A 19,027-nucleotide genomic window follows, 5' to 3' on the forward strand; every position below is an offset into this window, starting at 1 on the left:
CTGTAATGTTACTGGTTAACCTGCTTGCCTTGGAAAAAATAGGAAATTGAGCAACTCTAGTTACATCCTGTTAAACAAGAAAAAAGTGCGGACTATACAAATAAGTACTGTAGCACAACCTATCCTTTATTTGCACGCCAAATAAATTTATTTGGGAGCTGAATAATACATTTCATCATTCTGATAGTCCATCAATTGCACTAAGCTAACACTTGAATGCTCAATGATATTCAGTGTCAATAGAAACTAATGTCAAACACCATTGTTTACACAAAGCACACTATAGCTAAATTGCAGTTAAAAAATTAACCCCTAACATACATGACAAATGTATTTCCCTATATAAAATAATATACATGTACTATATAAGTAATAACAGATTCGAGCAGTGTATATTATTTTTTATCTATTTGTAATGTGTTTAGGTGCTATGCAGCAAACATATTTGAATATGTATATAATTTTTTTAAATTAAAATATTATTCAATTTGACATAAAACTGACTCTACTTAAAACAACTCCAACAACTTGATATAAAAAGATGAAAGTACACTTATGACTAGCCTGTCAGGGGTGGGCATAAAAGTCAGTCGGAGGCCAAAGTGAATTTTTGATTCAACACCGAGGGGCACACCCAAACTTTATGTTTCCAGTGTGCTTTCAAAAACCTCCAAGCATTGCTTTTACAACACTTTATTCCCAGTTTTAGGTTACTTTTTACAGATGATCTGTGTTGGGCCATAAAAAAACAAGGTGTTTCCAAGCCTATGTTGCCCACGGGCCGCACTTTGCCAACCTGTGCAGTACAGTTTTAGTCCTACAGTACTGTTAATACAGTTAAACTGGCCTAAGTTGACTTGGAAAAAATTCTAAGTTGATCTTGCTTTACATGCCAAAGTTGTGTTTTCGATCTGCAAGTCAAATTTTACCTATTAAGGTGAACAATTTTTCAATGCTATTTTGAATTTGATTAAGGCAAGTTCTACAATACTTTAATTTATGTCCACACTATTAAATTATATTTGACAAATAAATGTGATATGGCCTCATCACATTAATTTTGATAGTGTGGAGAGCCATTTACAGGTGCTATATAAAAATCCCATACATTTTATTTATTCTTTCTTTATATACACTTTCAATACATAGTACTGGTTTCCAAAGTGGTTCAGTTCTTAACTACAAAATTTTAAAAGCAGATATATACACATTGTAATCAAAAAAGATTGATAACTTAACTACAAATTAAAATAGATTTAAAAGGAACATTGAAAGAAACTTAAGAAAAATTAAAAATTTAAATAATAAATATGGATATGCAAGATAAGAGAAATTTAATCAGGTTAAATTAAGATAGTATTATTGAGGATTTGAAATAGAATGCTTAAAACTTGAAAGTATCATAGATTTAAAGTTGGTTTTAGTATGATCCGGGAGTTTATTCCATAATTTAGTAGATCGGTATACAAAAGTTCTTTTACTTTGCATATTATTCCAGGTGCATTCAATTAGTGTATTTTTACTTTGACTGCTAGTACAATACGTATGCAAACCATAATTAAAAACATTTTTTTGATAAATATTATGGAGCATGACCATTTAAACATTTGAAATTGTTTGTCCCATTTATCACTGAGTTTGCTCCACCCTAATGAACTTAAAATATTTACAACTGGGGTTTTTATGTCTACAGGAAGTAAAATTTTTCCTAATCTGTTTAAAAGTATTTGAAGTGAATTTGAAAGTTTAATATTATAGTTGGACCATAATAAAATATTAACATATACATAATGATGAATGATAGTATGAAGAAACAACACTTAATTTAGTGATATGTGTGTTTTAGAAGCATAAGGCATTGTTTATCAGACGAGTATTGCCCGATGACTATCAGTACAATTCTTAAAGATTGTAGCTTGATTTGTTTGTTTATTTATTAATTTGGCATCATTAGAGTTCATGTACAACACACTGAAACTAATATATGAGGTCGGCTTCTGAGAACTCTCAGTCCTTTCTGGTAAATAGAACATGAAAAAAAAAACATATTGTAAGTATTGTTAAAATATCAGTAAATTTAACCTTTCTTTTTATCATTTCTCTGTGAATAAGGTCAATAACTTAGTACAGTGTACCTTTGAGGAAGTCTGTGAACAATAGGCCAGTCATATTTTAAAGGGCCAGTACCACAATGGGGTAGTCACAAATTAAATATATATATACTTTTCCTTCAACATGGTTAACAAAAATACAGCAATTGATAAAGTATTTACAAGTATTCTATTGTATTCACACATAATACTATTGTCACAATATAAAGCACACATTATGAACAGACCCAGCAACGTATGTAAAGTATTTTTAAAATATTGCAACATTATTTCAGAAATAATATACCGTAACCTATTAAAAATATACAGCAAGCATCTTATAAAAATAAAGCCATCTAAAGAATTTGCATATACACTTGATGGGTAGATAAATTTTAAATAATTTTTGATGGGTTTGAAAATATATACATTTTTTTAAATGTCATGACAATGGAAATATATTGCTGATCATAATATTTAGTAACATTAATAATTTAAATATTTACTACTGTACTACACTATGCAATATTATGGTAATAATAAAAAAAATAATGAACAATAAGTTTACATCAAATGAAACTGCATATGCATACACCCTCAGCCTGTCACTTGTGCTCTCATAATTTGTACATGTGGAAAATATAAATGTTATAATACCTCAAAAAGTGGGTACATAAGCCTAGGGTTCTTTAAGTTAAGCCTGTGCCTTATTGTAAGGGTAGACTGTGAGGGTAAACCAGACTAGGGTATAGTTTAAAGACTAGCGAGTAGTGTCGTCGTGAGGAGCGTGGACCCAAGCTGTGTCTTGTGGGCACATGCATTGTTGAATAAACCCCGATATCACCTTGAATTGGTGCTTGGTTTATAATTGTTGTATGAGTCGTGTCTCACTCATCAACATAGCAGTGTTACATTATCACACTAATTCTGTAGTTTTGAGCTCCCTATAAAAAACTATCTTAAGTGTACAAATTCAAGGTCTAGATACTAGCCAACCTAGGTTTATGGTATTCAAGTTGGCAAATATTCATTGTAATTAAAGCTCCCTTTTTCCCAATCAGCCCTCATTGGTGTGTGCATGTGTGTGTGTGTGCCATACCATAACAATCACCTCCGCCACTAACAATACCCATGAAGGGTGGAACAAAAACTTAGAGGCAGCAAAGAACCATACACATACAGTGAAGTACCCCATTACACATACAGTGAAGTACCCCATTACACATACAGTGAAGTACCCCATTACACATACAGTGAAGTACCCCATTACACATACAGTGAAGTACCCCATTACACATACAGTGAAGTACCCTATTACACATACAGTGAAGTACCCCATTACCAAAAAATTATGTAGAACATAGTAACAGTGACCATGGGTGACAAGAAGACATGGGATGTATGCAGGCACAAATCAATGTTACGTAAATTTATTAATTCATTGCCTGTTTTCGGTTAAACATGTATCTAGTTTTTTTATAATTTAATATGTATACATTGGTTTGCCCTGATGAAGCATAACTAATATTAATAATATAAATTAGTAAAATATTTTTAAAAACCATAAGCAAAAAACTCTTATATTTCATATTGTTTTTTTTTTTCCTATGAAAAAACAACAAAACTAGGCTCCAAGAATCTTCTTTACAAGATATCCTGGAGAAGCATATATAAACAAAACAATAAATGCAACAAGCAGTGCCAATAGAAACAGCTTTAGTAATAGCCACTTAAGTCGTTCAAAGAGAACGTAACGAAAAGACTTCCACGGATTCATGAACCACATGAATGATGTGTCCGGCCGTCTGAAATGAGAAAAAAACATAATGTCAAAAAAAGTTACATTGTATTAAAATAAAGTTCAAAAAAATTTCAGATTAAAAACATAATTTGTTATAGTTTAAATCGAAAGAAAATATATAAAATGTTATTTAAATTCAAGTATCTGTCATATAATACCGTAGTTATGTAAAGCAAACAAACTGTGTTGTAGTCCTCCACCTAATTTTATAAATATAAATAGTGGTGAAACTAGTTGTTAATTGCAACTATCTCGCATGGCTAGCAGAAGTTTTGTTTAATGAGGGAATAATGCGACCTGACTGAAGTTAATATAATTACTTAGAGCAGGGCCTGTGACTTAGAGGATGTGTGTTGTCATCTAGTATACATTTAAATTTCCTATTTATAATGTCAGAATAAATATTGTTCATTTCTGAAACATGCAAACTTATTACCTTACAAGTGAACTTGGTGATTTTACTATGTAGTTTACCTGAATTTATTGAAACTGTTTTTATTTAGGTCAATACACAGTACTGTATATGTATAAACCAATAACATTAGTTCAATAAAGTGAGTATTTCATTGCAACACACTATTTTCCACCACCATACACAAATTATGATTAGCACTGATCCATATTGTAGCCTGAGGCAGATCCAGGAGACAATGGCGGGGGGGGGGGACCTCTCTCACCCCCTTCCCCCAAAAAACGAGAAAATTAAGACATGGTACTCCAAAACAAGCTAATTTTTTATTTAAATTCCATGTACCAGTGTCTATATTCAAACGAAAATCTCTTCACATTTCACATATAGACCCTACCCAGATTTTTCTCTGGATCCGCCTCTGGTAAAATAGAGTGCAAACGTGTACATGGAACAATGTATTATTATTGTATATAAGTTGTGCTCATTTTGCACTCCAAAAATAAAAAAATATAAATATATAATATAAGGTAAGTAAATAGTTTAATGTTTGGTATATAATATACACATAGAGATAAATAATTACAACAGTGCTCAAATAGGAACATTATCACATCAAGTATATATGACAACTAAAAATAAACAATAAACAACTTCAGGGTAATATAAAATGAATTATTGTGAAAATTCCTTACCATGTATGACTAATTTGGGTTTAATATATTATTAAGATAAAAAAAAAAAAAAAAAAAAATCAATATTAATAATTTATTGTCCTTCCACCACAACAATTTCACAAATTAATAATAGTAATTGCTTGCGGTACACTACATAAATATTTTGTTTGAGATTCAAGAGTGTTTTGATGTTTCGATTGAGTTGCTTCAGTCCTCAAGATTATCAAGACACTTTGATTGAGTTGCTTCAGTCTTCATGACAACGACTGTAAAAACTAAATTGAAATGGCGAGACACTCACCAACAAAACAACCACAAGCATTTATTATTACTATTGTTACTTCATCTTGAAACCTTCAATCAATCAATTTCTGATTCAAACCAAAACCAAAAAAGAAAACACCAGATATATAAATTATATATATAGAATTGTAAACCTGCAGAGTAGTAACTGAAAGTGAACATAACATTGATAATTAATGACAACACCATGACTGAATACCACTTAATATGCGCCCTCCTGCATTCAAAATTCAGCACGCCCTATACACTCAAAAGTCTAAATCTAAACAAATACAACAAAATAAAGAGATTCAATTTTACTTTATTAACACAATTCTCTGTACAACTTCATACAACCATTATGAAAAATTTAGCTTCACAGTATATAAACTCATTTTAAAGATCAAATTTTACTTTTGGTAAATATAACTGGATGAAAACTTGAGTTTAGTTTTAAAAAGTCCAAATTTCCAAAGAATATCTTTAATGTACAGTGAAAAAAAATTGTGTTGATTATGGATTATGGTATTTATTTAAACAGGGTAATTTGATAGAAAACCATGCAAGTTAAGAGGCCCCCTATCGGGGTACTAACCATCTGTTGTAGGTACCAGCCCCCTGTCAGCAAAGATTTATCACTACCACTGCAACCCATATGATCACGATAGTTTTAAATCTCGAAAATTTGACAGGTAAGCAAGGGCCGCATACCTAAATTGTACTTTTGGCAGCCGCGATTTCATTTTTCCCGGACGACCTTGCTGGAAATTCCCCGACGGGGGTCCAAGCTCGGGTTCAGAGGTCCCCGACGGAGGTCCTTTGCCCCCCTGGATCCCCGACTAGTGCCGCTTCTGCCCACGGGGCTGTAGACACAAGAACCGAGATATACATAACAGTTAATACTATTGTTCAGTTAAATTTTGTCCATAGGCCTACTATCAAATATTATGTGACATCTACTTATCACTTGCCCATACATAAATAATAATATTTAACGGTAGGTGTGATAACACATAATCATACCAATATTTAGGCAGATTACTTGAATTGATTGGGAGAGAAGTATTTATTCTGGCAGAACATAATATTATGTTCTAATATGTCAACAGAAACTTAAGTACTCAAACTGGAAATAAGAAATATTTTAAAAATATTAATATCCTAATTTTCTCAGTAGGGCCTACAAAGATTTCTGGACCTATATTTTAGTTGGAATCCTTGGATGAACAGGGATTTAAAAAACGTAATACTATTTTTAAATGAATACTGATTTATCACGCATAAATTAAGTAGATTTTCTACTATATCAAAATATTTTGACAAAAATGTTTACACTTGATTGGGAATTTGGGATTTAATAAAGGTTTTTATTTTAGTTGAAATAATGAACAATATAAATAAAACATGTCAGAAAAATTTACTATTGTCTTAATGTTGAAACATTAACAGAAAGCAATTTAAATTTACAACCATTGTATCTATCTGTCTAATTTTAATTTTACCCATCTTCTCTCAGCTTCAATCATATTTTCAGCAACTTTTATGAATATCAATTCTTTTTTTAATCTTAATATAATAAATATACAGTGCACAAATTATAAACAGCCATTGGCAATGATTTAAGCACCCATTATCTTTTTCACTGTGTATCCTGGGGCACTGTACATAAATAATGCGAAAAAAGCCATAATTAATGTAAATATCAGGATTTTTATAAAGTATTTTAAAAAACGATAACAAATAATGTACTTGAGACTTGCTAGGGGGCCAAGCAACCAGCTACCAGTAAGATCAGGGCGGCTGAAGGAGGGAAAGAAAAAGAAAGAAACAAATGAAGCATTATTGACAGAATGATATGCTCACATATTATTATACAATACATGGAATGAATATAATGATACATAAAAACAAGTATTTGATAGAGAAGAGAAGGGAAGATGAAATTATTTAATGTAAAACACAAAAATGAAATGAAAAGAGTAAATTAAAAAAAACAAAGAATGATAATACTGTAATTTTGATTCTTAGAGTATAAAACTATTTTCATTTTAAAAGCCGGAGACCCACTACACCCGATGGTTGTCGACCAACGCGATTCTATGGAGGATGCAACAGCGACCGTGCAACGGACCATTTTCAATGACGATCAGTTCGGACTGTCAATGAATGTCAGCAGACAGCGTTGTGTCGTCTAGCCCTCACTGGGAACATGAGTTGTACGACTGCCATACAATGCAGTGAGTGACCAGCTTTTGATGCATACATAGTAGTAGATGATACAATTAGGGAGCTACTATACTGTAGGTAATAGTCAGGCATCATATATTAAGGCGATCAAATACCTAATAAAACCATACATAGGATGAATGTTTTTAAGTTTAAATATCAAATATTAATTTACGGTCGATAATTTCTATCAAATGAAGAAGGCACATGGCAAAAAAGAAAAGCAAACTTCCACCAAACAATTTTAGAGATTCAAACCAAAATCAACTAAAAAAAAAACATCACTATGGACAATTCAAACCTTGTAGCAATTAACTAAAATTGAATGTAACTTTGACAATAAACCACAACACCTGAAACTGAAAACCAAAATAAATATCCCCCTCCCCTCTTCAACCTCCTTCAACATAAATATGCCTCCCTACTAGAGTAGGCCCTTAACACTCAAAAGATGCCTAAATTTTCAGGACTATGAATAAATACAACTGTAATCAAACTACATAAAGAGATTCAATTATAATTTATTAACATAACTTTCTCATATAGCTTTATACAACCATTAGCTTCATGAAATAAAGTCATCTTATTAAAAAAAATTGTACTTTTAAGGTATAATATAATTTGATAAAAATAATCTTTCAAGTATATTAAAAAATAACAAAATCCCAATATCTATAATAACATAAAGTTTAAATTATTTATCTCACTATATAAACCAAAAAGAAATTAATACAAGCTTCCTTCTGAAAATTTGAATTCTTTGATTTCTAATTTCAACTTCATGAGCTTTCTTTAAATCATAGTGGATTTCCTAAACATAAATGCATTTCTCAAATTATAATTGTAGGAATTAATACTTCAAGTTCTTTGAAAAACCAGAATTATATTTAATACAGTTAAAATATAGTACTTTATTTGTTTAGAAAAATTCTGTCTACATAATGTTAAGTTTCAATTGCTGGTGAAAGATAACTGTAATCTGTCCATTATATAAAAATCCTTGTCGAGCCACACAAAAGGAAAAATTGGCTCTAAAAATATTAATAATCTGTAATTCTATCTCGAATGTTTTCATTTTTAAAAGAGCAACACAACAAATATCTGAACAAGAAATGTTGACTATATTATTAATAATATGAGGTTTGCCATCCCAAAACCACCATCAGTGATCAAAATATAAAAATTGACTTTCTAATATATTCGAAAGTCAATTTCCCTCAGTAGGGCCTATAAAGATTTCTGGATTTATATTTTAGTTTGAATCCTAGGATGAACAGATTCACTTGTGTTATTAAAAAAAAAAACAACATTTGTATAAATATTTTGAAAAGAATACCAACTTATCAAATTTAAATTAAGTAGTAGACTTCCTTCAAAACCAAACAAATTTTACAAAAATGTCTTTGAAAATTTAACACTTGATGTGGATGTTGGGAATTAGAATGATTTTCTTACAAAGCAAGAGGAATGCAGACAATTTAATTGAAGCTTACTGTTGGTTTGAAACATGAACTAAATTGTTGGATATTGCATCCATCAGGCTAATCTTGGCTTTAATTCTTAACCCCCATCCTCCCTCAGCTTCAGTCAGAGTTTGTAAGTTTTATCATTCCTTAACGTCCTAAATATACTTTGCACAATATATATTATTACTGTTATCATATAAAAATATCAAAGGAAACACAATTACTAACACTGCGGTTGGCAATGATTTAAGCGCCCATGATCTTTTTCACTGTATATCCTGGGGCACTGTAAATAAACAATGCGAAAATAGCCATAATTAATGTAAGAATTAGAAGTTTTATAAGGAAACTTAAAAAACGATTGCAAATGAGGTACTTGAGACTTGCTAGGGGGCCAAGCAACCAGTTACCGGTAAGATCAGGGCGGCTGATGGAGGGAAAGGAAAAGAAAAAACAAATAAAGTATTAGTTGACAGAATTATTTGTTTACATTATAATTAAATCATATATACTAAATGTATGATAATAAATAAAAACAAGTGATGAATGTAGAGGAGAACAGAAGACAAATTCATCATATAATGTAAAACATATAAAAATGAAATGAAAAGAATAAATTACTAAAACCAGTATTAGTAATTGCAATCATAATAATGATTATTGAAATATCATATTGCACCTTTATTATTTTTTTTATATTATATTATGGTATGTTACTACTGTTTTTACTGTTTTATGGTATGTTTTTACTGTTACCTTTGTTATTACTATTATTTTTATTCAAATCACTATTAATATCAGTATTATTACCATTTTTATTATTATATTTTATCTCTAATGTTACAATTTAACTTCTTATATGTATGATTAATAATGTTTTAGTTTAAACATCAAATCAATGTATGGTTAATGATTTCCATCAAACAAAGTATGGTAAACTTATATTATGATTTATACTCTAAATTATATGTCAGATAATTATCATACAGTATTCTATATAACTACATTGTACAAAAATGAAAGTACAGTAGGTAAATGTTATCCAAACAGAAAAATATTAATCTGATCGCTGTCATATACTACAACATATTATAAACATTATTTGATTAATGGTAATAAAACTCATGCATACAAACTGCTTCAATACACCTTACTAAACAGAAGAAATAAACATTAAATTGGAAGGGAAGGCATTAGAGGAAGGGATCAGGGCAAGAAAAGGTGTCAGTTATATATCAGTTGGCAGTACTACAAACCTATTGATAATCAAATAACTAGGGGAATCCCCTTAACAGTCCCAATCATAAAATTTAAAATTTTCTCTTATCATAGAATTTGTAAGTTGTCCATTGAGTATTTTACAGCAGTTGATACATTATGTATGAAAATTGCTGCTCATTTTCAGTGGGTTTATATTTACTATTTAGAGAATATAGATTGCGTATGCTTTATTCATACCTACATTCCAGATATGATGCAACCTTCGTACAACATGCCTGCATTTTTTTTCTTATTCATGAGCCCAGCTGTAATGCAGCGTACTATAAATGGCGTGGGGTAAGGGTAATCCCCACTGTAGTATAATACACTGTCATCAATATTTGAATATAACAACTAATAGAATATGCCTACAACAATTGGCTAATTTCTCCAATTGCCTCTTACCACATGAATGTTCTAAAACAAAAATGTTGAGAAAACAAAACAAATTTTTATACTTGTTCATTTATTTTCATTAAAAATGAGAAACATTTGCTCCACTTGGGGTTATCAACATTATATACATGTTTTTATTATACACCTACGAAATCTAGACTGCAGTCTAAGCAGCAATACATACAAAGGGCAGGCTTGTGGGATAGGATTTTGGATGGAGTTTCAGGAGGTTTGGTAAATAAGATCTTAGGAAAAGAAACAACTGCACAAAAAAACATTCAGGAGGAAGGGTGGTATATTTTGTGTGTATACAAAATAATAAGATAAAAGTACCAATGGGCTAACATATGGTGAAAACTAGAATATATGAAAGGGAACAAGTTTCAAAAGAGATTTCAAAGACAAGACAAAAACCAGGAATTACAAACATACCTGTATGTCAGGTATAAGAGGGGGTGTAGAGATAAAATATTATTGATGCATTCATTTCTGTAATCGATAGCACGTAGCACTATTCATATACTAGAGATACTCAAAAGCCACAGAAGTAAAATTCAAATACATGTAGTCTTTTGACAAGATGGAGTGACAGCAATTCCTGAATATATTTATTGCAAAATGTCCAATTTGTTTTGATGTGTTTAAACACCCATGATCTTTTGAACTGTAAGTCCAGGAACACTGTACAGGAACAATCCAAGCATCAGCAAAATGAGGGCAAGTATCAAAGCCTTGATGAGAATCCACTTAAACTGGTTACAGATCATGTACTTAAGCGCCTTCAACGGGCTACAGAAGAACATCATGCTGATGTCCGGCCGACTAATATTAGGGGAGGGGATAGAGGTGAATAAAAGAAAAAACACAAAAGATGAAATGTTAATATAGTAAAATATGTCCATAACACGTGTATATGTATAATAGCCACTGCAAATATACCTACATATCTCACTTGCATATTATTACTTTTCTGACACTTAGGGAAGAAAAGAATTGAATCACAATGAGGAAATGTACTGAAAATGTATCGAATTTCAGGATCTTTAAACATAGAGCATATAATAAATGCTTTCTATTTTATCCAATCTACCTTTACATTTGCATTTGCATAAGTCAAACAACTGATTGAACATGACATTAAAACAAGGAAAACCTATTTAAGTATGATGCCTTTTTATAATGACAATAATCATAAAAATGAAAACAAGGATACTCTTCAGGATGAGAATAATCTGTATGTTTACAACTTGCCCATATAAGGCAAAACCAATACTGTTGTGTTTCCCAAAATTGTATATGTCAAACAACTGATTGAACACAACATTAAAACAAGGAAAACCTAAAAATATGATGCCTTTTTAGAACAACAATAATCATAAAAATAAAAACAAGCATACTCTTCAGGATGAGAGTAATCTATATGTTTACAACTTGCCCATATAAGGCAAAACCAATACTGTTGTGTTTCCCAAAATTGTATATGTCAAACAACTGATTGAACACAACATTAAAACAAGGAAAACCTAAAAGTATGATGCCTTTTTAGAACAACAATAATCATAAAAATAAAAACAAGGATACTCTTCAGGATGAGAATAATCTGTATGTTTACAACTTGCCCATATAAGGCAAAACAAATACTTTCGTGTTTCCCAAAATTGGGGGGGGGGGGGGTTAGTCAGGTCTTTTTAAAAATCATGATATCAGATATTTCAACCTCTAGCAGCAGGCTGGCCTATTTAGATATTTTGTTCTCAATAGCACACATACTGTAGATGTTTCTACATCATTTAACATAAATGGTCAGAAGCATACTATAAACCTACAGTAGTATACTTGGAAATATTATTGAGGTAAAATTTAACAAAACTATCGATAAAAAGCAGGCATCTGATTTAAACACTAAATATTTACTTTAAAATCTTCAATCGGAATGGAAATCACAGTAGTAGGACTTCCTGGTGGGGGCCCAGACAGTGAAGCCCCTGGCATCAGCAGAGCCATTTTAGGATTTCATAAAAATTAATAATTTCAGAGATAACAAATGTAATGATAGTAAAATAGTCTTTTTATGAAAAAAAAACAATTAAAGATGTATTGTCCTCTGAAAATTTACTAAAAAAACATAACAAATGAAATTATCCCTCTTATTACTCTTATAAGTATTACTAAACATAAAGGTTGTCAAATGGAGCAAACTAATAAATCAATTAAAACATGTGATACAACAGTAGGCATAATTATATCAAAACTTCCTCCTTCCAATTGTCAACATGCAAAGCATGTTTAAAAAATCGTAAAGGAGGAAAAACATCAATATTTGATACAAATTACGAGGAAGTTAAAGTAACTATAACTATAATATTCAATTTATGAAATCAATCAACAATCAATCAGAAAACTAATTAAACATATTGATTAGTCACCTCTAAATATGTCAGATATATTTGAAGAAAAAAAGTATTAATTTTCAAAACAGCATTAATGTTTCTATTTTCAAGCTACTTGTAAAAGTATAATCTGTCTAATAATAATATCTGGAACATTTCTTTAACAATGATAGCAGTGGCGGATCATAAAATGAAATAATTGGGGGTGGGGGAAGGTAAGAGACTGACTTTTGCAGATGAAGGGTAAAGCCTCAGCCCCACATCATTGGGCAGATGTCTGAAATTTGATATGAACCATAACCAACCAATGTATTTGAATAAATCTGTTAGTGTCAAAGTAGTGAAGAAATTCATTTGATAATATAGATGGTCTTTTCTATGATCCAAGGTATTCATGTATATTTCTAGTTACATTAACCCTGTTCTTGAAAAAGTTGGATCATATTTTAGAACCATACAGAGCTAATTGCATTTCAGTATAGTAATTTAAGTACATTACATTAGTTTCATTGTCGGTCTAACTGTGTACATTTATGTAGCCTTTTTGCTTGGAGTTCCCGTTTTATTGCATTATTTAAGTTCGCACACTTTGTTGGGGTTTAGTTTGTATGCAAGCAAGCTCTGCTTCAAGGGACTTTCTTACTTATTGTTGAGAGTGGTTAACAGTGCATCATAACCACAAGGAAAAGCTCTATACAAGTAACAAGTATAACATTTCTTCCATTTTTTATCAATACCTAGAAAACAATATACTGAACAGGGTTCCTTCATAAAAAACAAAAGAAATTGTTAATCATGCACACATGTAAATGTAAGCATATTGGCATTGACATTAGTGATAGTACTCACTTTGGTTTTTCCATGGGGTCAGGCTCATCACGTCCATAGCCTGCCGGGCTCTTCTCTGCTTCTTCAACAGACATTAAAATCAACTCCGCTTCTACTTTGCCCTAGAGAGAATTAAAAAAAAAATATTATAACACAATTTAAAGAATAAATGCACATATCCACAGTGAAAGCCTACAACAATTCTCCTTCTGCAAACAAATTACTAAAATGTGTGGCTCCTCCTAATCTTCATCTTTATATACATCTCATTATTTACCATAAGTTCCTCCTCTCCTTCTTCATTTGGTGCCACGAATGGCCAGAAGCCCTTGTGTTTCTTCACCTTAAACAGGTTCATCTGAGGCACTTTTGGATCTGTCATCATCTCGGGTTTGCAGCTTTTTGCAGTCTTCGCACCTCGCGGAAACTTGGTCAGGTCAAGAACACACGCACCTAATAAAATACAAAATGAAAACAACATTTAGCTAAAACAGAATATTGGAAACTTCATCTATAAAAAGTGAATGATATGCTGAACACAAATGGAAGCACGCTGCAGATAAGAAACACAAATAAAAAATACTTACACAACCATAAATTATTTATAATTCATTCACTCAACTTATATTTTAAGTTTAAACAGTTTTTTTTCTATATAAATGAATCAAACTAAAAAAAAAACAAAAAAAAAACTACAGTATACCTATGTCATTATTATGTATAATACAATAAAAAAAAGTAATATGATATATGTTTAATATTAAATATAATATATTGTACCTATGTTCTTTATTTCAATCTTTCTGTCAATTAATCATAAGTTTGCTGATTTAACCATTCTACAGTAAAAGTTTCTACTCTATTTTAAAGATAGGTTCTACATTAAAGGCTTTTACGAATGAATTTCTTGTTGTATTATAAAGCAAGAAATCATATCATTGAAATCCAGTACTGTTTGTTTGAAACTCCCGGAAATAAAATAATGAGAACAGTTTACAATTTATTGGTGTTAACTGCTGCATTGTGCACTATAGAAATCATGGTAAAAATTGGATTAATAGAATAAGGAAAAAAGTGAGCCAAATGTTTACACATGCTGGCTGATTTAACATTCCACATTTGTTATATCTACTGAACCATGGTTGAATAATTATTTTTTGCACTCAGCAGGACAAAGCTGTTTTTTTAATGTGAGTCAGTGAAAGAGTGGCTTAAAAAAATCTCTCATGCATGCACTCAATGAAAATGAGATTTTTTTAAAAGTTAAGAGCTTGTACTGAAACAAGGATTTTTACCTAAAAAGTCATCGGCAGAAAAGGCATCTGCATCCCAGACTTGCAGTGTCAACCTTGGTGGCAACTTGTACTCTGTTTCATCAATAGACAACATTGACTCCTTCTTCTTCACTACAATCTTCTGTTCCGCTTCCAAGTACTCAAAGGGGAAGATGAAGCGCCAGTTGAAATTTCCTTCCCCAGTTAGAGATCGATAATGAACATCTGTGGCTTGTAGATCATCATTTGGGTCAGTGTAAAAGCTGGTGGAATTAGCAAAAAAAAAAAACAACATATTTTGTCTCTTACAAGTACTGTAATTACATAAAATTGCCAAATTTCAATTACATTCAAACGCATGATAAAAACAACATAAAGATATATATATTTTTTAAAGGGAAGTAAAAAAGGTAAGCATATTCCATAGTAAATCTATAAAAATTTAAATGAGACTTACCCCTTCACAAATATGTCACTCATCTTTTCACCAGTCAGCACAGACGCATCTTCAAGCACAACATCCTCAGTGTTCCAGATGATGACACGCAGTTCAAACTTCTTTGGCTTTCTTGGTGTGATGTCTACTGGAGCACCAGGCAACGGGCTGTCCATTGGGAATAGATCCACCCACATCTCTAAACGTCCCTATAAACACAAAGAAAATCAAAATCATTATAACATGATGCTAACCAAAAAAAAAAAAAAAAAAAAAAAAAAAAACAGTGTTTCCAGCTCTGTCCAAACTATCAAAATTTATAATATAATATTTTAAAATTTTAAACTTGGAACACTGGATATAATTTAACGCTTTCAACCACGTTAACGTCATCTGATCTTGTTATGACGTCAGAGCGGTTCCTGTCAGTGGGCTTCGTTAGGACCCAGTGCCTCCTCCTGCTCTTTGATGATGTTATTCCCATACAGCGGGTAGATTAAATCTACCTGCATCTGTGTTCAGCGTCTGGTTTGTTAATTTTATGAAGATTGCTTCTTTAACGCCGCCCATCCACATTCAAACCATCTTGGTTCTACAGTTAAGATCTTCGTCTTATCAAGGATAATGCTATGGTCCTAATGAAGCCTACTGACCAGAACCGCTCGTCAGCGTGAACAAGACCACAGCAGTGGTTGAAAGCTTGCAAGGTAAGCTCGTTAAATTATATCCAGTGTTTCGAAGTTTAAAATACTATATTACATAGCCTATGTAAATACGAGTATGTGATTGGTCAAAATGGCATCACGTGACTAACGCTACGAGGATCGGAAACGTTATATTTCCCCATAGGGAAATATAACTTTGAAAAGTGACCGGTCTCTGACGTCACATGATTACACCAGCATTGCGCCCGTACTAGTCGAGCGCACGATCGATCGCTCACGAATTGTGAATGTGGAAAGCCTAGCGCTTCGAAAATGGCGACTTCAAATAAGTTTAAATCTCTCGACGAAGAGGAATTGGATAGAATTAATTATTGACGAAAAGGATTCTCGGTGTACAAAATTTGTTGTGAATTCATCCATTAATGTAGGCCCACTCAGTGAATATTGTAAGGCCAAGAAATCATCAAATTAGGCCTAGGCCTACTTGCATTGAAAAAATTTCACGGCAACGGAGCTCAACGTGTTACGTTTCTCCGGTCATTCTGGCTGAGGTAGGAGAGCAAACGGTGAATTGTAGGCTAAACGATCAATGATAACGCTACGAACAACAGAAACATTTTTAAAAAGCGACGGTAATATAAAGTATTTTGGCTATGTAATATAACATATATTATGTAAAAGTTAAATAAAAGTTTTTGATATTTAAATTAATGTGTTCAGTTCATTATTTGCATCTGTTTTTGGCTATGTAATATAACAGATATTGCCTTTTCTATCGGTGTAATAATAACATTTGATATCCCCTTGGGAATTATATTATTTTCTCAGGACTATATTTTTCCTCAGCGCTACGCGCTTCGGAAAAATATAATCCTTCGAAAAAAATATAATTCCCTCTGGGATATCAAATGTTATATTACACCTCTAAGCAGGCAATATCTGTATAATATTATTTTTACATCCTGGATAGATGAATCTTCATCAAACTATCAAAATTTACATTGACAAATTTGTGTAATGTGCCAATATATGGGCATTTTAATGTCATATTTCACCCAAGTAAGGGCACATCAGTTGGTCACATAAAATTCTACAGTTTTGATAAATAAATCTTTACCTGCTCTACTCCTGGTTTGTCAGGGTGGTAGAGTGGTCTAGTCTCAATGTGCTCTGGAACTAGCTTACAATTAGGCATCACTGTGTCCCAGTGTTTCAGCATCTCAAGGGCTGCATGTTCATCTGTTGGCTTCTGGGTTCCTGGAGTACAAACATTATTGGCTCAAATAAATACTGCACATGAACGTAGGAGAAGACTTAAAAATTGTATAAAAAATATTATACAGCAAAGCTCCTCTTTCAGACACCCTTATTAAGGGAACATGTTTTTGTTCATGAAATAAGGGGAAAAAAAACATCTTTTAACATTATCTGCCAAAAATTCCATGGAGGTCATTCAACTTCAAATTTATTATTTTATCTGATTTTCAACTGTCATTCTTGAATGAAAAATATCATATATGGCCTTTTTGTCATTTTTTGGGATAGAAATATAGCGAGTCTTTGACCTTTAGGAATACACTTTATTACTTTTTAAATTTAACCAAGTTGCTATTCAAGAGGAAAACAACATGTATTTGCTCATGTTTAATAGGAAGAGTAAAATTAATATCACTATTTCACAGGTATGAAACTTGCTAGGCAATTTAAGACCTGTGAATATGTTTTGTGTGTTCTAAGTCACTGTGTAATTGTCCTTTATGGAGCAGTTTTTAAAGACAGTTATTTAGTTGCTTTTAAAGCAATCCTCATGCCCTGTTTTATGTTACCATATTGTACATTTCATGTCAAACCTTGATGAAGGCAACTATATGTTATTTTTGTTTGTGCCTGGAAATAAATAAAATAAATTTTTAAAAAAGTAAATAAAATAAATAAAATTAATAAAATAAATAAATTAAATAAAATAAATAAAATACGTAAATAAAGTATGTCATTTTTTATTTATAAGCAAATTTAGATGTACTAGTGGAAAGGAAGTTAAATGCTTGATTTTTCAGGGTTCCAGTCCACCAGAATCTCTTCTCACAAACCACCACTAGCTCATTATAAGCATCATAGAAACTCAGTTAATAGACTATCTTTCCACAAAGTAATTGGCAAGTGTACTTAATATTGGATGTGAAAGACAAATATGCATAATTAATGTAAACATGAAAATATAATGAAATGCTAGACTAATTACCACTTTCATCTGAAACAAACTGCTCGCCGGAGTACTCAATTTGATTGACGCGGCACGTCCCATTTGAAAAATGAGGTCCATCAAACTTGTATTCTTTGCATAAATTCTTCAAGATTTGAGCTGGTTTTTGTGGGTCACGCCAGTTGTTGTAGCCAAAGCTGAAGGAATAAAATAAAGTGTATGACTATTTAATGATATTTTATGACTAGGCTGACCAATTTACCTTGAAGGATCTATCATTATTTGCTCTTACATAAAACACAAAATAGACACCAGGGCAGGAATTAATGCATCCCATGTAATACCCATTAGAAACATTCTTGAGATATTAAACATGAATTTGTGTGCATGACACAGGCAGCTTGAATTTTGACTGCCTGCATTAAAATTGTACCAAATTTAAGCAAGGTCTGCATTCACTTGTGTGAATATAACGTTATCTTGGTAGGAGCATCCCGGGAAATTCTTGTAACATTTAGCACACATCGCATGTAATATTTTACATTTTTTTACATCCTGTGTAATATAGTTTTTTATATTATTATTTTTTATTATATTTTACTATTACATAGAGAGCAGCACAGT

At 31.6% G+C, this 19,027-nt stretch overlaps 1 protein-coding gene across 10 annotated transcripts in view; it reads right to left on the reverse strand.

Annotated features, from left to right (window-relative positions):
- Window positions 1-105: 105 nt before the first annotated feature.
- LOC117118272 (otoferlin-like) overlaps window positions 106-19,027 on the reverse strand; it is a 59,417-nt gene continuing 40,495 nt past the window's right edge. For 5 of the 10 annotated variants that reach the window (XM_033262832.1, XM_033262831.1, XM_033262829.1 and 2 more), the window contains 7 exons: window positions 18,443-18,600; window positions 17,318-17,457; window positions 15,557-15,744; window positions 15,121-15,362; window positions 14,103-14,278; window positions 13,847-13,947; window positions 106-3,895 (listed from right to left, as the gene is read on the reverse strand). In XM_033262832.1, coding sequence (XP_033118723.1) covers window positions 3,715-3,895; window positions 13,847-13,947; window positions 14,103-14,278; window positions 15,121-15,362; window positions 15,557-15,744; window positions 17,318-17,457; window positions 18,443-18,600 — 1,186 coding nt within the window. In that variant the 3' untranslated portion in view covers window positions 106-3,714. Of the gene's footprint in view, window positions 3,896-5,752; window positions 7,060-7,474; window positions 11,430-13,846; window positions 13,948-14,102; window positions 14,279-15,120; window positions 15,363-15,556; window positions 15,745-17,317; window positions 17,458-18,442; window positions 18,601-19,027 lie in introns of those variants that run through there. The other 5 variants (XM_033262830.1, XM_033262824.1, XM_033262828.1 and 2 more) reach the window with 4 other exon arrangements.

The sequence above is a fragment of the Anneissia japonica genome, unplaced genomic scaffold (genome assembly GCF_011630105.1).
Source record: "Anneissia japonica isolate Jap-2015-1 unplaced genomic scaffold, ASM1163010v1 scaffold288059_len961885_cov194, whole genome shotgun sequence".
In the NCBI taxonomy this organism is placed as follows: domain Eukaryota; kingdom Metazoa; phylum Echinodermata; class Crinoidea; order Comatulida; family Comatulidae; genus Anneissia; species Anneissia japonica.